General features: G+C 43.8%; 1 protein-coding gene across 1 annotated transcript in view; it reads right to left on the bottom strand.

The window, feature by feature from the left end:
• Positions 1 to 18280, bottom strand: part of ctnna2 (catenin (cadherin-associated protein), alpha 2) — a 357955-nt gene that overhangs the window by 78299 nt on the left and 261376 nt on the right. Inside the window, exon 8 of the mRNA XM_035417945.1 lies at positions 3938 to 4018. Within this exon, the coding sequence (XP_035273836.1) occupies positions 3938 to 4018 (81 nt within the window). The remainder of the gene's footprint in view (positions 1 to 3937; positions 4019 to 18280) is intronic.

Genomic DNA, 18280 nt, shown 5'->3' on the forward strand with positions numbered 1-18280 from the left:
TACGCTAAATTAAAATAACTGGACACGTTGGCAAGTTGGGCCTAAGCAGAGCCAGGGTAATTTGAAGAAAGAGACAAAGTATTTCTCTGCTCTCCCTTCTGGGGCGGTTACTCTATTCCCCAGTTCCCAGGTTCAATCTGACATCGGTCCGAAACAATCTGGCTTCAAATGAAAGGAAGCCTGTAGAAAGTGGTACGGGCTTGCAGTTGTGCACTGGGAGGCTGGGTGACACACAGCCTCATGCTAATGCATTCCACTCAAAACACTGCAATAGGGAATGTGATCTGCTCATTTCAGCAATCTTTTCCAAGAGACCAATCTTAAACATAGGTGTGTGTGTGTGTGTGTGTGTGTGAGAGAGTGCGCACGCGTGTGTGTGAGTGATTGTGTGTGTGTGTGTGTGTTATTTAAAAAAGTAGTTAAAATAAAAAGATGACTTCCAAGGACAGCAAGTCCCACAATGCATTGAGCACTTTCCATTTCAACAGTTGCCTTCCATTTACTTAATTAATAACAAATGATGTTATTTAACTTGTCGTATTCAGCTAGGGAAGAAATCTGACTGACAGAAAAATTAAAATGGGTGTCTCTTTCACTTTTCCACGACATTGAATTTGGACTTCGGAACCGTCTCTGCAAGTTCATTAGTGAATCAATTCACAGTGATTGTTCTGGTTTGTATAGCTCAATACATTCACCATGGTTTCAATTCATGACACAACTTCAAATGAATGTTCTGTTTCCATTTAAATAATCAAGGGTGTATTACTATATTAACCAATAATTAATATAGTGTGTGTATATATATATATATATATAATTAATAACCAATATTATAACCATAATTTAAACTCAGAAACAATTGCATGAAAAAAATGTCCATGGTAAATGATTGTTTCTTTGAAAATTATCTGGAATCTGGGTGATGCTCTCTGAAACATATTTCTGATGTTTTTTTTTTTCTTTCTTTTTTTATAGAATTCATGCAGGCAGATGCCAAGGGTGTGTCCCTTTAATCAGCGTCACCACGAATTTGGGCTGTGCATCGCTAATGCGCAAACGTGTTCATGTTAACAGCCCGTGTTTACTTCACAGATGGAATATGCATATTTTCCCCAGCATAAGGGGCGGAACTTCTGTACAGTCTGCTGTTGCTGAGACAGTCCTTTTACTTTGTTTGATGAGATGGAGACGGTCTCCATTAGTATCACAGTGTAGAGTAATAAATTCTGTGTAAGATGGGCTGAGCCAGGTTTCTGTTATGTTTTTTTTATTTTTTATTTATTTATTTTTTCCCCCAGCACTGCTGTTGCAGCATAAGGAATTCCATACAAATACATTAATTTTCATATGAGAGTTTAAAATGACGTATTGCCACAACATAGTTGTGGCGTTTATTTATTTATTTATTAATTTACTTATTTATTTTCAATGTTCTATCCTATTGTCTACTTTTTTGACATTCCACCATTGGCCTTAAAAAAAAATAAAAAATAGCAATACTCCTCAATGGTGAACACATTTGCATAAGCGCAATTAAGCAGAATATGCAAAAGAGGCACTGATATCACATAGCAGAGTGAAATAGTATAGTAGTGTATCCAGCAGTTCACTTTTGGTGGCTGAGTTGTGTATTCCACACCCTTGAATAGCTCAGCCTGGATCCAAACCAGCACTAATAGTATTTACCCATAGCATTACCCAGGAAGTAACAGTACACAAGGCATACTCTCTTCATCACTCGGTAGCAACACTTCTGGCTGGTCTGGTGCCTGCAGTAGCTGGTGCCAAGCTTTGCATTCACGCTAAAGTGTGGACAGGAAGTGGTTGACTTACTTCCTTCATTCCATGTACTAATCCTTACCCTCACAATTTGGTGGAAGATACAATATCCTTCAAAGATATTGAATACACTGCAATATATTTAAATTAAAACCATCATCAATATTAAAAGTCATCAATATCAGAGAAGATATTTCAACATTTCACAATATGGGAAATTGTCATTAAAACTATGGCATATGTTTTAATATGATAAAATATATGTCATTATATATTTCATGCTACAATGCCTGAAAGGGCAGTAATTGGACAGGCCAGCTATTGCAGATAGGCATTCTGCATTGTAAGAAAAAAAGTGGCACTTCTGTTTTTATCCAAGGATACATTTGGGTAATTCATTAATGGTGGTAACTGGGATCTGGTTTTTGCCATGTAACCATATGCACACCTGCAAACAGATGTTTGAATAAATTAAATGTGATAGTAAGAATTACCAGGGAAATAAAAATGCAGCAGAGTTGTACGAGTAAATCTGGACTATTAAACACTTTTCATTTCCTTTAAACCACTTTACTGTACCATAAAACCAGAGAAGCTGCACAATAAACCCCTAGCGGAATTTAACACTGCTATAGATAATGAAATAAATGTCTTAAGAGGATTAAAAATGCCTGGCCTTGCAAATCTGTAAACAGGTTTTTTAATGTCTAATTATAATACACATGTCAAGAAAGTTTACCGCTTTCCAAACATTGGACCAGTAACAAGGCCGCAAAGGAACCAAGGGCATGAACGGAGGGGGGAGGGTAAGAATTTGGAAGGCGGTACACTGAGGCAGAATATGAACCATTGGTTCATATTATGTTTATTGGTTTACATATTTATCTATTTATTATTCTATTTATAGAGGTCTGCATCTTCAGACCACGTGCTGGGGACTCGTCTTCATGCTCGACGCCGTTCCACCCATCTCGCAAACAAATCAACAGGAAACCAAGTTAGCTATTAACATCAGAGCTATCAGATTAATCTACGCCCGTGATAAACCGTTGCCCGCGCTGTTAATGGCAGACGCTTGCCGAAAACAAATAACCCGTCCTAATTCAGCAGTTACATTGTTGTTTTTTTAAAATCTAATTTATTATAATATTATGTAAATGCAGGTCTCCTTTCTGTGGAAGAAAACGGAGCCTCGGATATGCACACATACTGTAGAAAAGAAAGTATGTTGAAATTGTTTACGCGTCAGTGCAGTCAGGCATTAACCACGCACCATATGTGCACACATACTGTGTAAGTACTCATCCCATGTACAGATTCGCTCAGTACACATTCCAGGTTGACCCAGAGGCTACAGCCTTAATGGGGAATGTGTCTGATTAAATATTTTAACATTATTTTTATATTTAATGTATAAATGAAAAGTGAGCACATGTGCATCTGTGCACTTCTGCAGCCTGCTGTATGTATGTGTCATGGTAAGCGGTAGTGGAATTGTGTTACTTTTACAGTCATTTCAAAGACTCATTCCCCCAATCCAAGGTCCCATAAAATCTTTAAAGACAGCTATATCACAGAACATTGGTAAAAGAGTATAAAAAATGCCTTTAGATATCCTTGAGATTAAAGGCTTTATTTCATTTTTCAGTTTTTTTCCCCTCCTTGAAAACATGCATCGAGTTGGAGGAAGATTTTTGATGTGCTGTCTCAGGCACCCATTTGACTAACAAAGGTGTTGGGTGGGTCGCAGGGGAGATAAGCTCCCCTAAAAACTCATGCTGGACACTGCCGAACGGGATCCTGGCTCTCCTGATGGAGGTACCACGGACATCTCCGGTGAAAGGGGCGTGGAGCCCAGCAGCATCTCTGGTGGGTTGGTGATGGATACCATGGCCAAACCAATGGGGAATCAGTCTGTGTTAGCGCCCCACTTTCACTATTCTAAATTGGTAATAACAATTCTTCTACAGATATACTCCCTCAGTTGGTCTCCCATTGCCATTAGTTGGCCCATTTCTGGCCTTATGTATGTTAAACATAAATATGAAATACTGTCATAGATTGGGGAGGGGAGGGGGTCATGAAAGGGGTGGAGATTAGAGTTCATCAATGTAGGTCAGATTGTCTTGATTTTGGGAAATCCAAAAAACCGTACCTGTCTGCGGAGGTCCCTGGTCTTCTTGGTCATCTTGTCAATGGCGGTGTTCAATGGATCTCCTTTCTCTTTTCTCCCCGTCTGCATGATCAAAGGAAACACAGCGCCACCATTACTATTTCATAAACCATAAAAAAAACACTTCCACATCATCGAATTCAAAGAGCATGCTAATACGCCGTTCTTATATTTCCCTCCCAGGACATTATCTGGATCATGAACAGATGACCATCAAGAGAGCAGGAAAATTGTAAGTTAGTTAAAAGGCAAAGGGAGAGAGAAGGAGTGAACATTAAAGTAAAAAGTTGTGTTTTAAGTACAGACGCAGTGAAAAGGGGAGAGGTAATTTCCTGGAAAACTTGCTGTATCTTCTAAGTGCCTTCAAATGTTTAAAAAAAAAAAAAAAGGAATAATCAGAGCAGAGCGGGAATAATCCTGGACATAACTCAATAAAAGACAGTAATGATATAGATATAAACGTGTGTCATAAATGAATGAAGAGCAGCTGACGAAACAGTCGGGGGCGTGTGGGGGTGGAGGGTGGAGGGTGGATTCTGAGCGATGAACTAAGGATCCCAAAAACTGTTACTCGTGTCAACTGCAACTTGCAATACAGAGTTGATAATGATAAACCGTTGCTAAAAAAATGACTAACTGAATGATGCATTTGCATATTTGACAGTTCACAAATTGATGGTGAAGATGCGCCTATTACTTGAATGATTTAATAGAGTTGTGATTGCATATAATTATTCTAACAACATGTTAGCAAGTATAATTATTTAATAAATATATATTTTTTATTCAATATATAGCAGATCAGTAGTGTTATTGTTCCTACGATGACAAGATAACAATTACCATGTTTTTTTTAAATATATTTTTTTATGACTAAGCAGTCCTGTAAATAACAGTGTCCTTCAGTCACTCACATACTCAGCTACACTCACTGTGGCACGCAGTCGCTAACAAGGAGATGAACCAGAGTAGCCGACGCCCGCAAAGAAGCCCCCCCCCCCCCCGCCCCCCGCCCCTTACGGTTGTTAGGCTTTAATTAGCACAACAAAGCGAAGGGAGGCATAGATTATGCATGTCGGTGTGCCGCGCACGGGGAGCTAAAATTAGTCCCTCCTCACAAGAAGGAGAAGAAGAAGCACGAACACACACACACAGCGGGCGCTCGTTTTACTTGGGCGGAGCAGAAATGAGAACGCGCACTGAGACCGAATCGCAGAGGCGCGTCGCGCCCTCTTTCTTTGGGCTCCGATTGACAGAAGCCTCCCTCTGACGTGCCTGGTGGCACCCTGCAGCAAACGGGACTACGCTTTTCCCGAGCCTCGTCCTTCATGGATCAGGCTGTGCGTCCCTCTGCAAATAATCTCCCGCTTAAAAACTCTGCATTTGATAGGGCGGCAGAAAAGAGGGCCAAATATGTTCCTCTTGGAAACAGGCAAGAGAGTGTTGACAGTTGAAGTGTTATAAGACTAATTTTCATTGCAAATTTAGCTCATAAGGAGATGCTCTGCCATTGAAATTGTTATGCCAAGAACATTAATATTCTCAAAGCAATCTTCTAATTACCCCTCACGCCTTCTATTCTCCACATGGTCCTCTGGAGCGGGTGGACGCATTCTTTGAAGACAGCGATGAAAGCTGAGATAACCTTTATTTTAACTGACACATAATGCAGCATCAAGTTTGCGTACAAATTTGTTTTAAGCTGTGAAGTGCAATTAACAGGGTGATTAATAGTCACATTTCAGTGGGATGGGGTCTGGGGTCAGAGGTCACCCCCCCCCCCCCCCACCCCTTTGCTTCTTAACCTCAGAGAAGCTGGCTGTGATCTGCACTGCTATTCCTGCAGATGCTACTGTAAGGCATCCCTAAAAAATATATTTGTGGATCACAAGGACCAGGAGAGAGTGTATAGAATATAAAATATATAAATACAGTACTGCTTTTATTATTACTCCTCTGGTATTATCAATAATAATCATAATAATATAGTTTTTATATGATCACTTAACAGCATAATTATGTTGGTTTGTTCCTGGTTTTATTTTTCAGGATTTGTTCTTTGAAGTCATACATCAAGAGCAGTGAAGAGAACTTCCATACAGGCAAAGACTTCACTGAATATGCTTTCTTTTTTAATATATGATTCTGTGAATGCTTCTGCTTGCTAAAATGTTCTGGCATTTGACCACGATTGTTGTTATTTCTTAGAATAAGTGGTACAAATTTTTTTGGTTTAAAGCCCCAAGGATGCGCACGGAATGAAAGCTTTTAGTTTAATGGCACCGAGGTTTTAAATGGTCTACCTGCCTGCCAACATTTCTGACACATATATTTGGACTGCCTGTTCATGTTTTTGGATGCCTTAATTGCAAGTGCTATGAGTGTCTTGTGTTACTTTCAAATTTGTTGGTATGATTTTCCTTATTAACCTGCCATCTCCATCATGCTTTGCTCCAAAAACAAAGCATTGCCATTCAATAGGTTAGATTCTGCAACCCAAATGACTAAAAATCTGAACAGACAGACAGACAGACAGATAGATAGAGATAGATAGATAGATAAAGTGCTCAGTAATGCACATACTGTACACAACATGAATTGACTGGTTGCCTAGATACCACCCCCACAGTTTCCTAAATACAACCCTCGGCTTCATCCTCTTATTGTTAGCACTGTGAATAGGTGATAGTCTAATCAAACAGGAACAGAGCATACATGCACACAATAAAACTAAACTAAAGCTCTGTGGTGTCCATACATACCCAGATGGCTACATATATTTATTAATCATCATCTAAACATAACCTCATGGCTAGAATACACTGGCTCACTAAAAACCAGACACTTCTGCTGTTTGTAACACAGGGTTTCCACGTACATACATTTCAATACTTCAAAAGATTTCTGACTGTTGAGTGTCATTCAAAATGATGTTCTTCAGAAAGTAAACAACCATGGAGATGTCTAACAGCAACCTGGACATTCATTTTACCCCGGGAACCCATCTGGAAACCCAGGAACCTCACCCCTTGACATATTCTCGAGAAAAATCACTCACAAGGGAATTTTTATTTTGCTAAGCACTAGAAAGGCCAGTTATTATGTTGCAGAATAGCGTGCCAGAGAAGAGAGCAACCCATTCATAGCTGGATACCAGCACCTGTCACCTATCGTCTGATGGTGGTGGTGGTGGTGGTGGTGGGGGGGGGGGGGGGGGGTAATTGTAATTACTCTTCAATTACAGTAAGACCACGTCATCGCCTCTGGCCTTTCTAGTGTTAAAACTGTAACATAGTTATTTATCATATGTCATTATGCCAAAATATAAGATGTTGTGCTATATTTTTAATTAAATTTTTTTTTTGTTTGCTGGTTCATTTACTCATACTTACTTTTCATTAATGTGTACTACTTTAAAATGAAGACCTGGTCAGTTTTACTCATTAAAGAAATAAATAAAAAAGGAGGATTAATTCTAGTTTATGTCAAAATCGAAATACAGATTAGCCTCCCCGTGGTTGTTTTCCCCGGCGAGGCCTTGAGGTTAACATTTTCTGTCACACCAAATGTGTTTGTCGCTATCAAGCTATAAACATTATTGTTACCCATTAGTCTTGAAATTGCTTCCCATCAGAAAGGATACACCCTTAAAAAAAAAAACGCTCCTGCCATTTGAGTCAAAGCTGAGGCGGCCCATTCGCAGCCAGTCATGACCAATTTAAATGGCATTTGTCCCCTAAGTCAGCCGGAACCCGTCCTATCCCCAGCGGTTTTGAGCGACGAGGGCGCGTAATGTCGTCCGCTCGTGTCGGCGACTACAGCTGGAATGAAGGCAGTTTAGCGACAGACGTTAGCGGTAATAAGTCAGACCGGCAAGCGAAAATGTCTAATGGAGACAGAGGGTACTCTTCTCACCATTCCAGCAGTTAGGCAACAGTTTAATAACAAAGACGTCTGCTAAAAGTCAGACTGACAGATGGCAGAGTTTTAATACGCGAAGGGGACCACCTGCTATTCTCAACGCTAACTCTGGATGAGACCAAAGACGAGCTGCAGATACTGCTCGAGCACGAGAATTCGAGTCGCTCTGGATAAGAGCATCTCTTCTATGATTATGATGTAAATGCAATGTAACGTTAAGAGAGCTCCCTTGCATCCATTTGCTACAAACTGTTTCTGGAAGAAGCTGACGATATTTAGTACTGAACTCAATATTACAGAACGGCCTAAGTGTGGCACCAAATGGCTGTGCCAGTCCGCTGAGGGGAGAAAGGTACCACCGTGTCCCTCTCTGTCAAGGTTGTTCATCAGTGAGACCAAATCTGTATTTCAGCCATGGCAGATCTGGGGACGTGGCACCATTACTCACAACCCTGACAGAAGAACCCGAATGTGTCCTTTCAGTTTTTGGGAGGGGAAGGGAAATGAAGCACTTTTGCAACTGAAAACAAAAGACTAAAGATCAAGCCTCTATGCAGCATTGGCAACCACTGGTATTTTACTCTTGGTACACTTGCCAATATGAACTGTGAACTCTGAAGAATATTGTGATTTTCAAGCTTGGAATTTAATCCAAATCACCTAGAGGTACTCTTAACAATGAAGTGTGTGACAGAAAGGCATACATATATAAACTGGGGACTGAAATGGAAGCTGGGGACTTGCCAGTAATTTTTCTACACTAGGTTCACTACACTAGGAACTCTGAGGTCTGCATCTTACTCCTGTTCACTAATTTCACAATGTCCACGGCCTTCTTCCCAGCCACTCTCACCCCTACTGATACAGTAGAGGTCCCTTCTGTTTATTACATGTGCAAGGGATTCAGAAACTGGGATGCGTATGGTCACGCTCGGGTTTTCATGAGGTCATTCGGAGCGCGTTTCCCCTGAGTAAAGTGTCCATGCTGCGGAGAGGTTCAGACCCAGCGTCGAACACTGAAAAGAGAGCTCATGGACCAGATGGCAAACCGAAAAACCAACTCCACATCTCTGCGTGACGTCTTACTCTCCGATGAGCATGGCAACAACAGCCAACGGAAGCATTTACATCCAGAGAGGCTAATGGAATATTCTAGTTTTTGTGTTCGTCGGTCTCAAAAAAAAAAAAAAAAAAAACTCCTTTGTGCCGGCGGAGCCTGCTTTCCACGTGGGAGAGCTTTATTGTTTTTTTACTCGCTCTGGGAATTTCCCGCCTTTTACGCGGTACAAGGAATGCCTTCTTACTCCGAGGCACCGGCGCTGCATCAGAGCGCCACGCGAGCGAAGAAACCGGGCCGGTAATGGAACAAGTAAATCTGGACCGCTCGGGAGAACCCACGCTCGCTAGATTGTTTCTCAGAGCGTGGCGCTGCTACATTACGGCATTACATCACGCTCGTCTCCGCATCGCTGATGCGGCACAGCCGGGGCGGACGCCCCTTCCCGTCTCCACCAGCCCACTTACTGACCCAAAGCTAAAGTGGAACGGCCTCAGCTTGCATTCCCAATTACGCAACGTTACGCATCTGCTCAGTAGGCCTCACTGTGGGGGGGGGGTGGGGGGGGGGGGGGGGGGGGGGGGGGGGGGGGGGGGGGACCTGCAGCGGTTGAGACTCATTTACGCAACTGGATTTCCACTGAAGACGTTGAAGTTGAGCATATTGCTCAAGGACACCGTTCATGTATTCAGAAGTGAAGCAGTGTAATTCCCTGACAAGCGCTCCACACGTCCGCCCAGTGATGAATGTGTGAGCTCACGCTGTGCGTGTGTGTGTGTGTGTGTGTGTGTGTGTGTGCGTGTGTGCGTGCGACAGCATTTCCAGTTCTGTAGGAGGAATAGAACTTAGTTGATGGAAGTGGAAAATGCTGTCTCAGGCAATGCTCCAGGACATCCCATAAAAGCTGAATTGGGTGCAGCTCCTGTGGCTGAGAAGGCAATGATATATGGATAATATCAGTGTCAGGCTCCTCAAAGCACCAGGTAGCTGCTTCTGCTCTGTGGATGGGGGAATTGCCACCTTGTAAGACACCAATGCTCACAGGAAAGAAATACTATGACATGGAGCGAAGATGACCACTCAAACCATTAAGTAACAATTGACATCGACCTTGGCTTCTCAGGATATGACCGCACAGGAACCAAGGCAGAAAAAAAATCCCCTCACACTCTCTCTCTCTAGAACCACAAGAACTGTTCGTCATTGGACGATGCATGTACGTGTACCCACGCACACACACGCAAACAGAGAGAGAGAGAGAGAGATACACCTAGGGGCCAAAAACCAGTTGCTGGATTAAACAGTCAGGGAGACAAACAGGACTTTTTTTTCTCACAAAGAATCCATCTCCCTCTAAGATCAATGTGTTAAACGATACCAATTCCGGCTCCTTGTCAATTTAATTAGGGAATGCGCAGCACAATTCCTCGAGCAGGATAGCAGTGCTGGCACTCAGCTTTCATAGGGGCCATCTGCACAATCTCCTCCCAGTAATTGGGGAAAGCAAATAAGTTGCTCAGAGAAAGGAAGCCATGTTAGGTTTACAGTAGATAATGGGAAGCCAGATCCTAATTAAGATACGCTCAGTGTTCAACTGCGGCAGTGTTACTTGGAGGAAGACCAAATTGACCATGTTGACATAGAACTGACTCATGACAAATATGGGTAAGACTTTTGGTGTGCAGATTAAAATAAATAAATAAATAAATAAATAGGAGACTCCAATACAAACTTTGAATGCAAGTTTTAAAAATCACATCTCATATGTTTAAAAAAAAAAAAACATTTTCAAATTGCACGATAATAATTATACTGAGGGCTTTCTGTCAATGTCTTCACTTATACAGTATATTCCAGGAAATAAACAAGAGGAGAGTGGCAGCTTAATTAGTGAAAGTTATATATAAAAGACATCCACATTTACACTTTTTTTCTTTTTGCCCTTAAAGGAGATGCTAACCAGAATAAATTCATGAATCCATAGTAAAATAAATGAATGAGAATCATCATTAAAATAAAAGTGCTAAAATACGTGCATTTCAAAAATCTGTGTTTTTGATGCAATGTGAAGGAACCTCACATAAATAAAAAGATAACTACCTGCTTTTACAATATGAATACAAATTAACTAATGAAAACAACCTGCTACTGTAAATTAACAACTGCGTAGTTGAAATTGTCAGTTTAAAATCAAACAAATGGGTCACAGAAAAAATGGCAGAGCAGTGACAAACATGAATGAATGAGGTCAGGAGAGAACCACCTTCTGAGTGGTGTGCCATGTGTACTACATTAAAACTTAATCTCTGTCAAATGTCCAGGTTAAATACAATAAACCGTTCCCTAGAGTACCATTGTAAAAGACTGTGAAATTAAGCACGGTTATATGCATATGCCTTAAGAGAGGAGAGAGGGGGAGGGAGAGAAGGAGCGAGAGAGAGAGAGGGAGGGAGGGAGCCCTCCCCACTACGTCCTGGGAGGCCAAGGAGCCGCAGAACTTAGAAGCGACAAAGGAAACGATGGCTGCCTTTAGACAAGGCAGGTGCGATTACTACACGCGTCTGCGCTCGCAAGATGCAGGCGCATCGTAAAACTCGGCCGCAGACGCCGACAAAGTGGCGAGGTTTATAGAAGCCAGCTACTCCGCCACTTCAGTCGAAGACAAAAAGGCGGTGGGGTGCCCCCCCGAGTGCTTACGGCAAGCCTTAAAAAGGGGGAATTACTAGCAATCGGGGAGCCATCCGTTTCACGGGCTTAATTTAAAGAAGAAATGCAGTTTGGGTGCACCCTAGGTAACGCAGCCGAAGAGCTCCTCCCCATAGCCACTGCTGAGTTCTACACAGCTGCAAGCGAGAGTTCAGTCTACCCTCTGTGCTTCACGCGGGCGGTGATAGCAGCCATAAGTATTCATGTTCAAATAGATGTCGGATATGCCCGTCGCAACAACGTGCGCACTGTGCTTCAGGAGATAACAGCCTTCTGCCCGAACCTGTAATGCCAAAGACCCATTTCAGGCAAGCGGCCTCAGTCATGCTTTGCTTCCAGATGTATTCGTCCGGTGGTATGCATGTCAGTGGTGGGGCTTCGCCAGTGACGATTCATCTCATCCAACCTCTTTAATCTGCTAAATAGCTAAAATGGCATATTTATTTAATTTAGTACATAAGGGGCCAATCGACTATGCATGTTCATATGTCCAAGAAATAAACATATATAGTCAGAACCTTGCATTTGCATAAATGCCATTACTGAAGTCATAGACAGATTAACAAAGGCAATGCTTATTTCCAGTATGGTGAGAAAAGGGCCTATTGATGACATACTGTAGGCCAAGTACATCACTCCTATGAGTGAAAAAAGCCATAACAACATTGGGAGTGCTATACGACAGCTTTGCTTACAGTGTTTGATTCCCCAACAGAATACATTGCAGGAGGGACACGGGCTGCTTCTCCACTGTGAAACATCAAGTGGAAGTTTATTAAAAGCTCGGATTAAATGAGTACAATTACTGATGATCTGTTATTGCTAACAATGAGTAAGCTGTAACAAATAGTTGATAATCACATGGTTCGCACAACTTTGAAAGATACTCACATCATTAGCCAGCTCCGTTTTATGTTATTTGTTGTTCACATTATCTTTGTATGATTTATATCCATATTAGGGTGGGGAAAAAATTGACATTTTTTAATCTGGGAAAATGAGCATCTTTGCTCAATATGCCACAGCAGATTGTAATGTTTACTCAAGGAGAAAAGGGCCAGTATACAGTGGATTGCAGAAGTATTCGCCCCCTCTGAGATTTTTAAATTTAATTTTATTGTGCCACAAAAAGATTTTAAAATGCATCTACTTGGCATTTCTTTTTGTACCCTATTGAAGTATATTGAAAGGACCTGATGTCAGCACTGTTAGTACATATGCAACATTGACACATTGCTCCACATCATAGTATCAGATGCAACACAAGATCTGGGAAGTATACATAAAAAAATGTTGAGAAATCTTTTGTCCCTGAGGTAGCTGATCTCCTTTGAAACAAGGTCGGTGAGTACTTTCACAATTCACATTTTGTGGTTACATAACTTTCATAAAACCCCACCAATCTGTAGACCTTGAATACATCTTAAATTAAAAACAAATACCAAATGAATGCATTTTGAAATCTTTTTGTCTGTTTCATCTTTTTTGCAAAAACTCAGAGTGGGTGAATACTTTCACAGTCCACTGTTTACATAGATGGCATCGCATCAGTGTACAGAGATGCAAATTGCTCCCATTTAAATGCCAGATTTCAGACGACCCTAAAAAAGGAACAAAAGGAAAACTTTTGGAAATGAGAAGCAACCGGACTGACACACAGCTCTGATTTATTCTTCATTCTACTGTTGTTTTGCCTGTATTATGGATTTTTTTGGGAGAGGAGGGAAATAATTTAGATGTAGCTTGTGGGGTTCATGCATAGTCCAGTTTACTTTTTTAATTGTTATCATTGCCTCATTTCTCATTTTCAAAGTTAAAAGCCGGGTAAAATATCCTAAAACAGCTCTATCTAAAAGTGTAAAATTTGAAACTCCACTTTGAAAGGCCTACAGGGTTGCACCTGCACAGTCTCAAAAATATAAATAATAAATAAAATACTTAGGAGATTGAATCTGGCGTGATGACAAACAAAAAAAAAAAACCCCACATTTATTCTGAAAGCGAGAAAATGGGGAAGAATAGCGTGACAAAGAAAACAGGGATACACTGTCAAGCAAACACAAAATAATGCACTGTGACTGCAGGAGAATGTATGGAAGCCCCCGGAATCAAGGTTGAGGCCACAGGGGGTTGGGGGGAGGGGGGTGGGGAATGCGGAGACAGATCCCCACGGCGCCGCCCGAGTTTGATTCGGCCGTGTATTTTAAGGAGCGCTCCATCAGCTCCCCGATCGGGGGGAGGCGTCGGGGCGGCGCAAGCCCCCGTGGAGGATCGCAAACCCGCAAATCCAATTTCGTTCGGGAGCGACCCTTCCAACGCGCGCGGCGCGCTCTCAAACGGCGTCTCCCTGCTCCCGTGACAAGTCACCCCGCGGCGCAAGACGCGACGGAACGCCGCTAATGCGCTTACCGGCGCGGGGGGGGGGGGGAGGTGTCGCGAATACACCAGGGCTCTCCCGGCAAGCCCGACACGCAACCCGCGTTTCCAGACGAGGCGAGGATCCGGCCTATCGGACCATCAGTCGCCTTCTCCGGGATCCTTCTCCCTCCCGCGTGTTTATTTATTCGCCGCAAATCGTGGAGAGGCACGGCGGCATCAGGTGTCGAGAAATTACCATGCGGACCCGGAGGCCCCTCTGAGATATTGCTCTCCTCACTGAGGCAGACAAATCAGATCTGCGCATCCATTAGTCCCGGGCCCGAGCCTGACCCCAGGGGAACGCCGTACCCTTCAGCGCGTTCTAGCTCCGACTCGCCCGAGCCCACCCCGCTCTGCTCACCGATGCGATAATGAGGAATGAGCCACTCCACCGCCATCTTCGCGGATCTCCTCCTGCCTCCGCCTTCTCTCCCCGAAGATATTTCAGCACTGTCCCGATATATCCTGATAACCCAGGCACCGGCCAGCCTCTCTCCTGACCCTCACACCTGATTTTGGCTGTACTTAAAAACCCATATAGGACTTTTTTAAAAGACAGCTGGTGATGGAGCCGGCTGGGGTATCGTATCGCCCCTCCCACACACCGCGTTTGAAGGATGCGCATGATGATGGCGGCGTTTCGGCGAGCAGAAAAGATGGTTCCTGGGACGCATTCTACGCACAGCATGGCGCGTGTACCCTCCGAGCGATGATTCACAATGCCACGCTGTGTGCTACACTGTTCGCTCGCACAAATATTTTCGTGCATGCATGCAGTTACAGAGGCCGTTCAAATTTAGAAAATAAATAGAAAGGGGAGGGGGGGAGGGGTGGAGAGGGGCAGGCGGATCAGTAGGGTTTCAGCTGAAAACATGTTGGTTAGCTGAGCGGAGGGATGACTCAACCTTCGCTTCGGCTCATCTTGTACGTGGGAAGCATTAGCATTAGCCGAGCATTTGAGGAGCAAAGGTCATGTTGACGGCATCTGAGCTGTGGTGACTGGGATGAAAGGTTTGAGATGGACCGTGGTCTTCTCCGCTCATTGCAGGGTTTCAAAGAGGCACAGTTTTTTTTTTTTAAGAAAAAAAAAGAAAAAGGCAGATGCTGCCAACCCCATTACTCATAATGAAATCTGAGTTCTACAGCTTCAGAAAGCGCCATTCACACACAATGTAGAGATTATTACCTCTCCCATTCCTTCCAAGTGACTCGAAACCATCAAATCAGACTGCAGCGGAGATCCCATGGACCAGTGCCCTGATCTTTGATTGAACGCAGTTCACAGATCGTTCTCTGTCGATTTGGCGTGTTACCACCACATTATGGGAGTCTTAATTCTAGAAAGTTGCTGTCTGAGAATACAGATGATTCTCTGTGGAGAATGCCCTTTTGATAAAAAATAAGTATAAATAATACATTAATATATAAAAGAATACATATATGGAGAAGGGAAGAGAGAGAAGGAAAATAAACCGTGCTATTAAACTTTTTTTTTTCTCAGTAACATGTACTGCAAAGGCTGTGGACCAACAATAAAGTCGCCATTGATGTCAAATCCCCTTTCAAGTGGCATTCAGTTGATCGTGCAGCCATTTTAAGAAGGTAAACAACTCTCTCCCAAGTTTACTGACAGCGACTCTGCCCCGAGTTACTGGCCTCATGAAGGATTACAGCTGAAACATATTGGCTTTCTAAGATCTTCTAGTAATAAAGACATTTTTTATTTTATTCGTTTTTTTTCTGAGTGGCCAAAATTTTTACACCAAGTTTATCGACATGTCGTAGCTAAGAATAGTCAGAACCAGTACCAGCTCTGAAACAGATTGCCTTTGAATTTCATCATTAAGAGCCCTGTTATTATTTTAAAAGCCAGATAACATATATTTGTAATGGAGTAAAGACCAGGTTCGTGCAGAGGTTGGTCGCTATTGCCCTACCCCAGCCACCCACCCCGGTCCGTGAAGCATCTCACCCCAAATCCCCGCCCCTCGGCTATCCCAGTCAACAGCTCAGCCGGGCTTGCAGCAGCGAAGGAGCCGGTTCATCACGGTTATTCCCCAGTCACCCGACGAACAGCTGACCGGCCTGACCAGTGAACAGCTGGCACGGGACGGCAGGGGGGGGGGGGCTGGGGCGGGAGGCCAAACCGCCAGCGAGGCCGTTCCGAAGGGAACCACCAGGAGAGGCCCCAGGTCCTGACTCAAGAGAGGCCTACCCTGCAGGGACCGATGGGGGCCGTACACCCCATCAAGTTACTGTCTTAATTAGCGAGTCGGGGGGGGGGGGGGGGAATGCTTCCACTGCATTCCAGCAATATCAGGGAACGCCCAACATATTCACCTTCGATTTTGCCTTCTGAAGGAAAATGGGGGAGCTCCTACTTACAAACAAACGATGGAAACCGTGCCGAAGCATGGGAGAATAACACAAACCCTGCCCTAACCCTTAGCCTTTCTTTGCCAAAGCTTCCTGCCTTTCCGATTTTAGATGACAAATGTTCCTCCTTCTGTCAGAGGGCTAACTTGTGTTGACTGTGCTCCGATCCGACAGGTAGAAAAACAGGCCCCATTTACATGGGCAGGCCTTCCGTCTGGGAACCGACAGCCCGTGAAAGCAAACCTGAAAGGAGTCCCTGTCAGAGCCTGCAGATTTTTTTTACAATTAATGCAAATGGAGGTGCATTAGCTGTATTTTTATCTATTCTTAACCTTGTTTTTGGTTGTTTCTCTCTCAGCTGTCTTACTCAATCCACTGAGAAAAAGACACAGTGCATGGTAATGCAACATCTCCCTGGCATTAAATAGGCTTAGAGCTTTTCATTTAAATAAAAAAATGTGTGTATCGGCAAAGTGTACTTGAAATATTAAGGTCTCTCACGCACACACGCACAACAGGATGCTACCAATAACAGTCAACCAAACCACTGCTGCTGTAAAAATAAAATGAGAAAAATAAAGACAAACAGAAAACCGTGCTGGGCTGAGGGATGGAGGTCCCATCTCTGAGGAGAGCATAGGTGACCTTGGAGGGCAGAGTGCACATTTAACCCCCCGCAATGCGATAGGGATGGGTGTGGCATGGGTCTATGAGCAATTGCTGTGGCTTGGATGAACTCTGTGCAACTCCATAAGCTCTTGAAGGGAGAAGAGAGCAATTGGGTGCCCTGCTGATGCCCAAACATGCCCCTGGCCGCAAATTTAACCCCTAGCATCACAGAATGCAACAAGGCATATACAGGGTCTTCTGGGTGTCACATGACTACACTGATGACTGCAAGCGCCCCTCTCCAATAGATGTTGTGTAAATATATTACAGTACTAAAGAGTGAGAGTCTTCCATAAACAGACATGTCACCCCCTTAGCTGCTTCACACCAGGGACATTCGTTTAGCAAGTCAATTCAATTTGACTGAGCTTAGCAACCAAGAGTGGTTTGAAGCCTACCTTTACTAAATAAACACAGAGATTATTAGTTCCTATTGAGACAACTCAGCACATACACTAGGAGTCTCTATCGTTTAGGGATATTCAGTCCAGACATGCAGCCATTGCCAACTGTTGAACTGTTCGAATGGTGGTGGTGGGGCACTGTCCCATGAGATGAGCAGCCTGACACCCTCCAAAATAAAAATGGTGCAGGGTGAGACCCAGTCACCAGAGAGAAATCTGCAGTGTTCGATGAGACAAAAGTGAACATAAGAGCCCCCCCCCCCCCCCCTCCTCCATCCCCCACGGAGGGGTCAGGAGTCCAGACTGCCACTGCTGGGCCCCCTTTCTGGTTCTTCAGCGGCACTGGCTCCGCGCCCTTGGGGAAGCCCCGCTTTCCAGAACAACCCCCCCCCCCCCCCCCCCCCCCCCCCCCCCCCCCACCAACTTTAATGAAGAAAGGACGGTCATGGAGCTGTCACTGATGTTTAACGTGCAGAAAAGCACTCTAATTACAGACTGTTTCATCATGCGCCTGGATTCAGAACAATGCCCCTTTAAGAAACCTTCCCTACCTGTATGTGAAGGGCACTTCCCAAGCCCCCCCTCCCCCCCCCCCCCCCCCACCCTCACCCTCACACACCCTCTTTTCTGACTTGACCACCTAATAAGGCACCCGCCAACGATGAAGCGTTATTGATTCGCCCATTTATTACTGGGAGGTGCTTACTGAAGCAAGCCCTGTGCCGACTCTGGGGAGGACACTGCTTCAAAGCAAACACAGAGCATGCAGCGGTG

Source organism: Anguilla anguilla, chromosome 5 (genome assembly GCF_013347855.1).
Source record: "Anguilla anguilla isolate fAngAng1 chromosome 5, fAngAng1.pri, whole genome shotgun sequence".
Classification (NCBI taxonomy): Eukaryota; Metazoa; Chordata; class Actinopteri; order Anguilliformes; family Anguillidae; genus Anguilla; species Anguilla anguilla.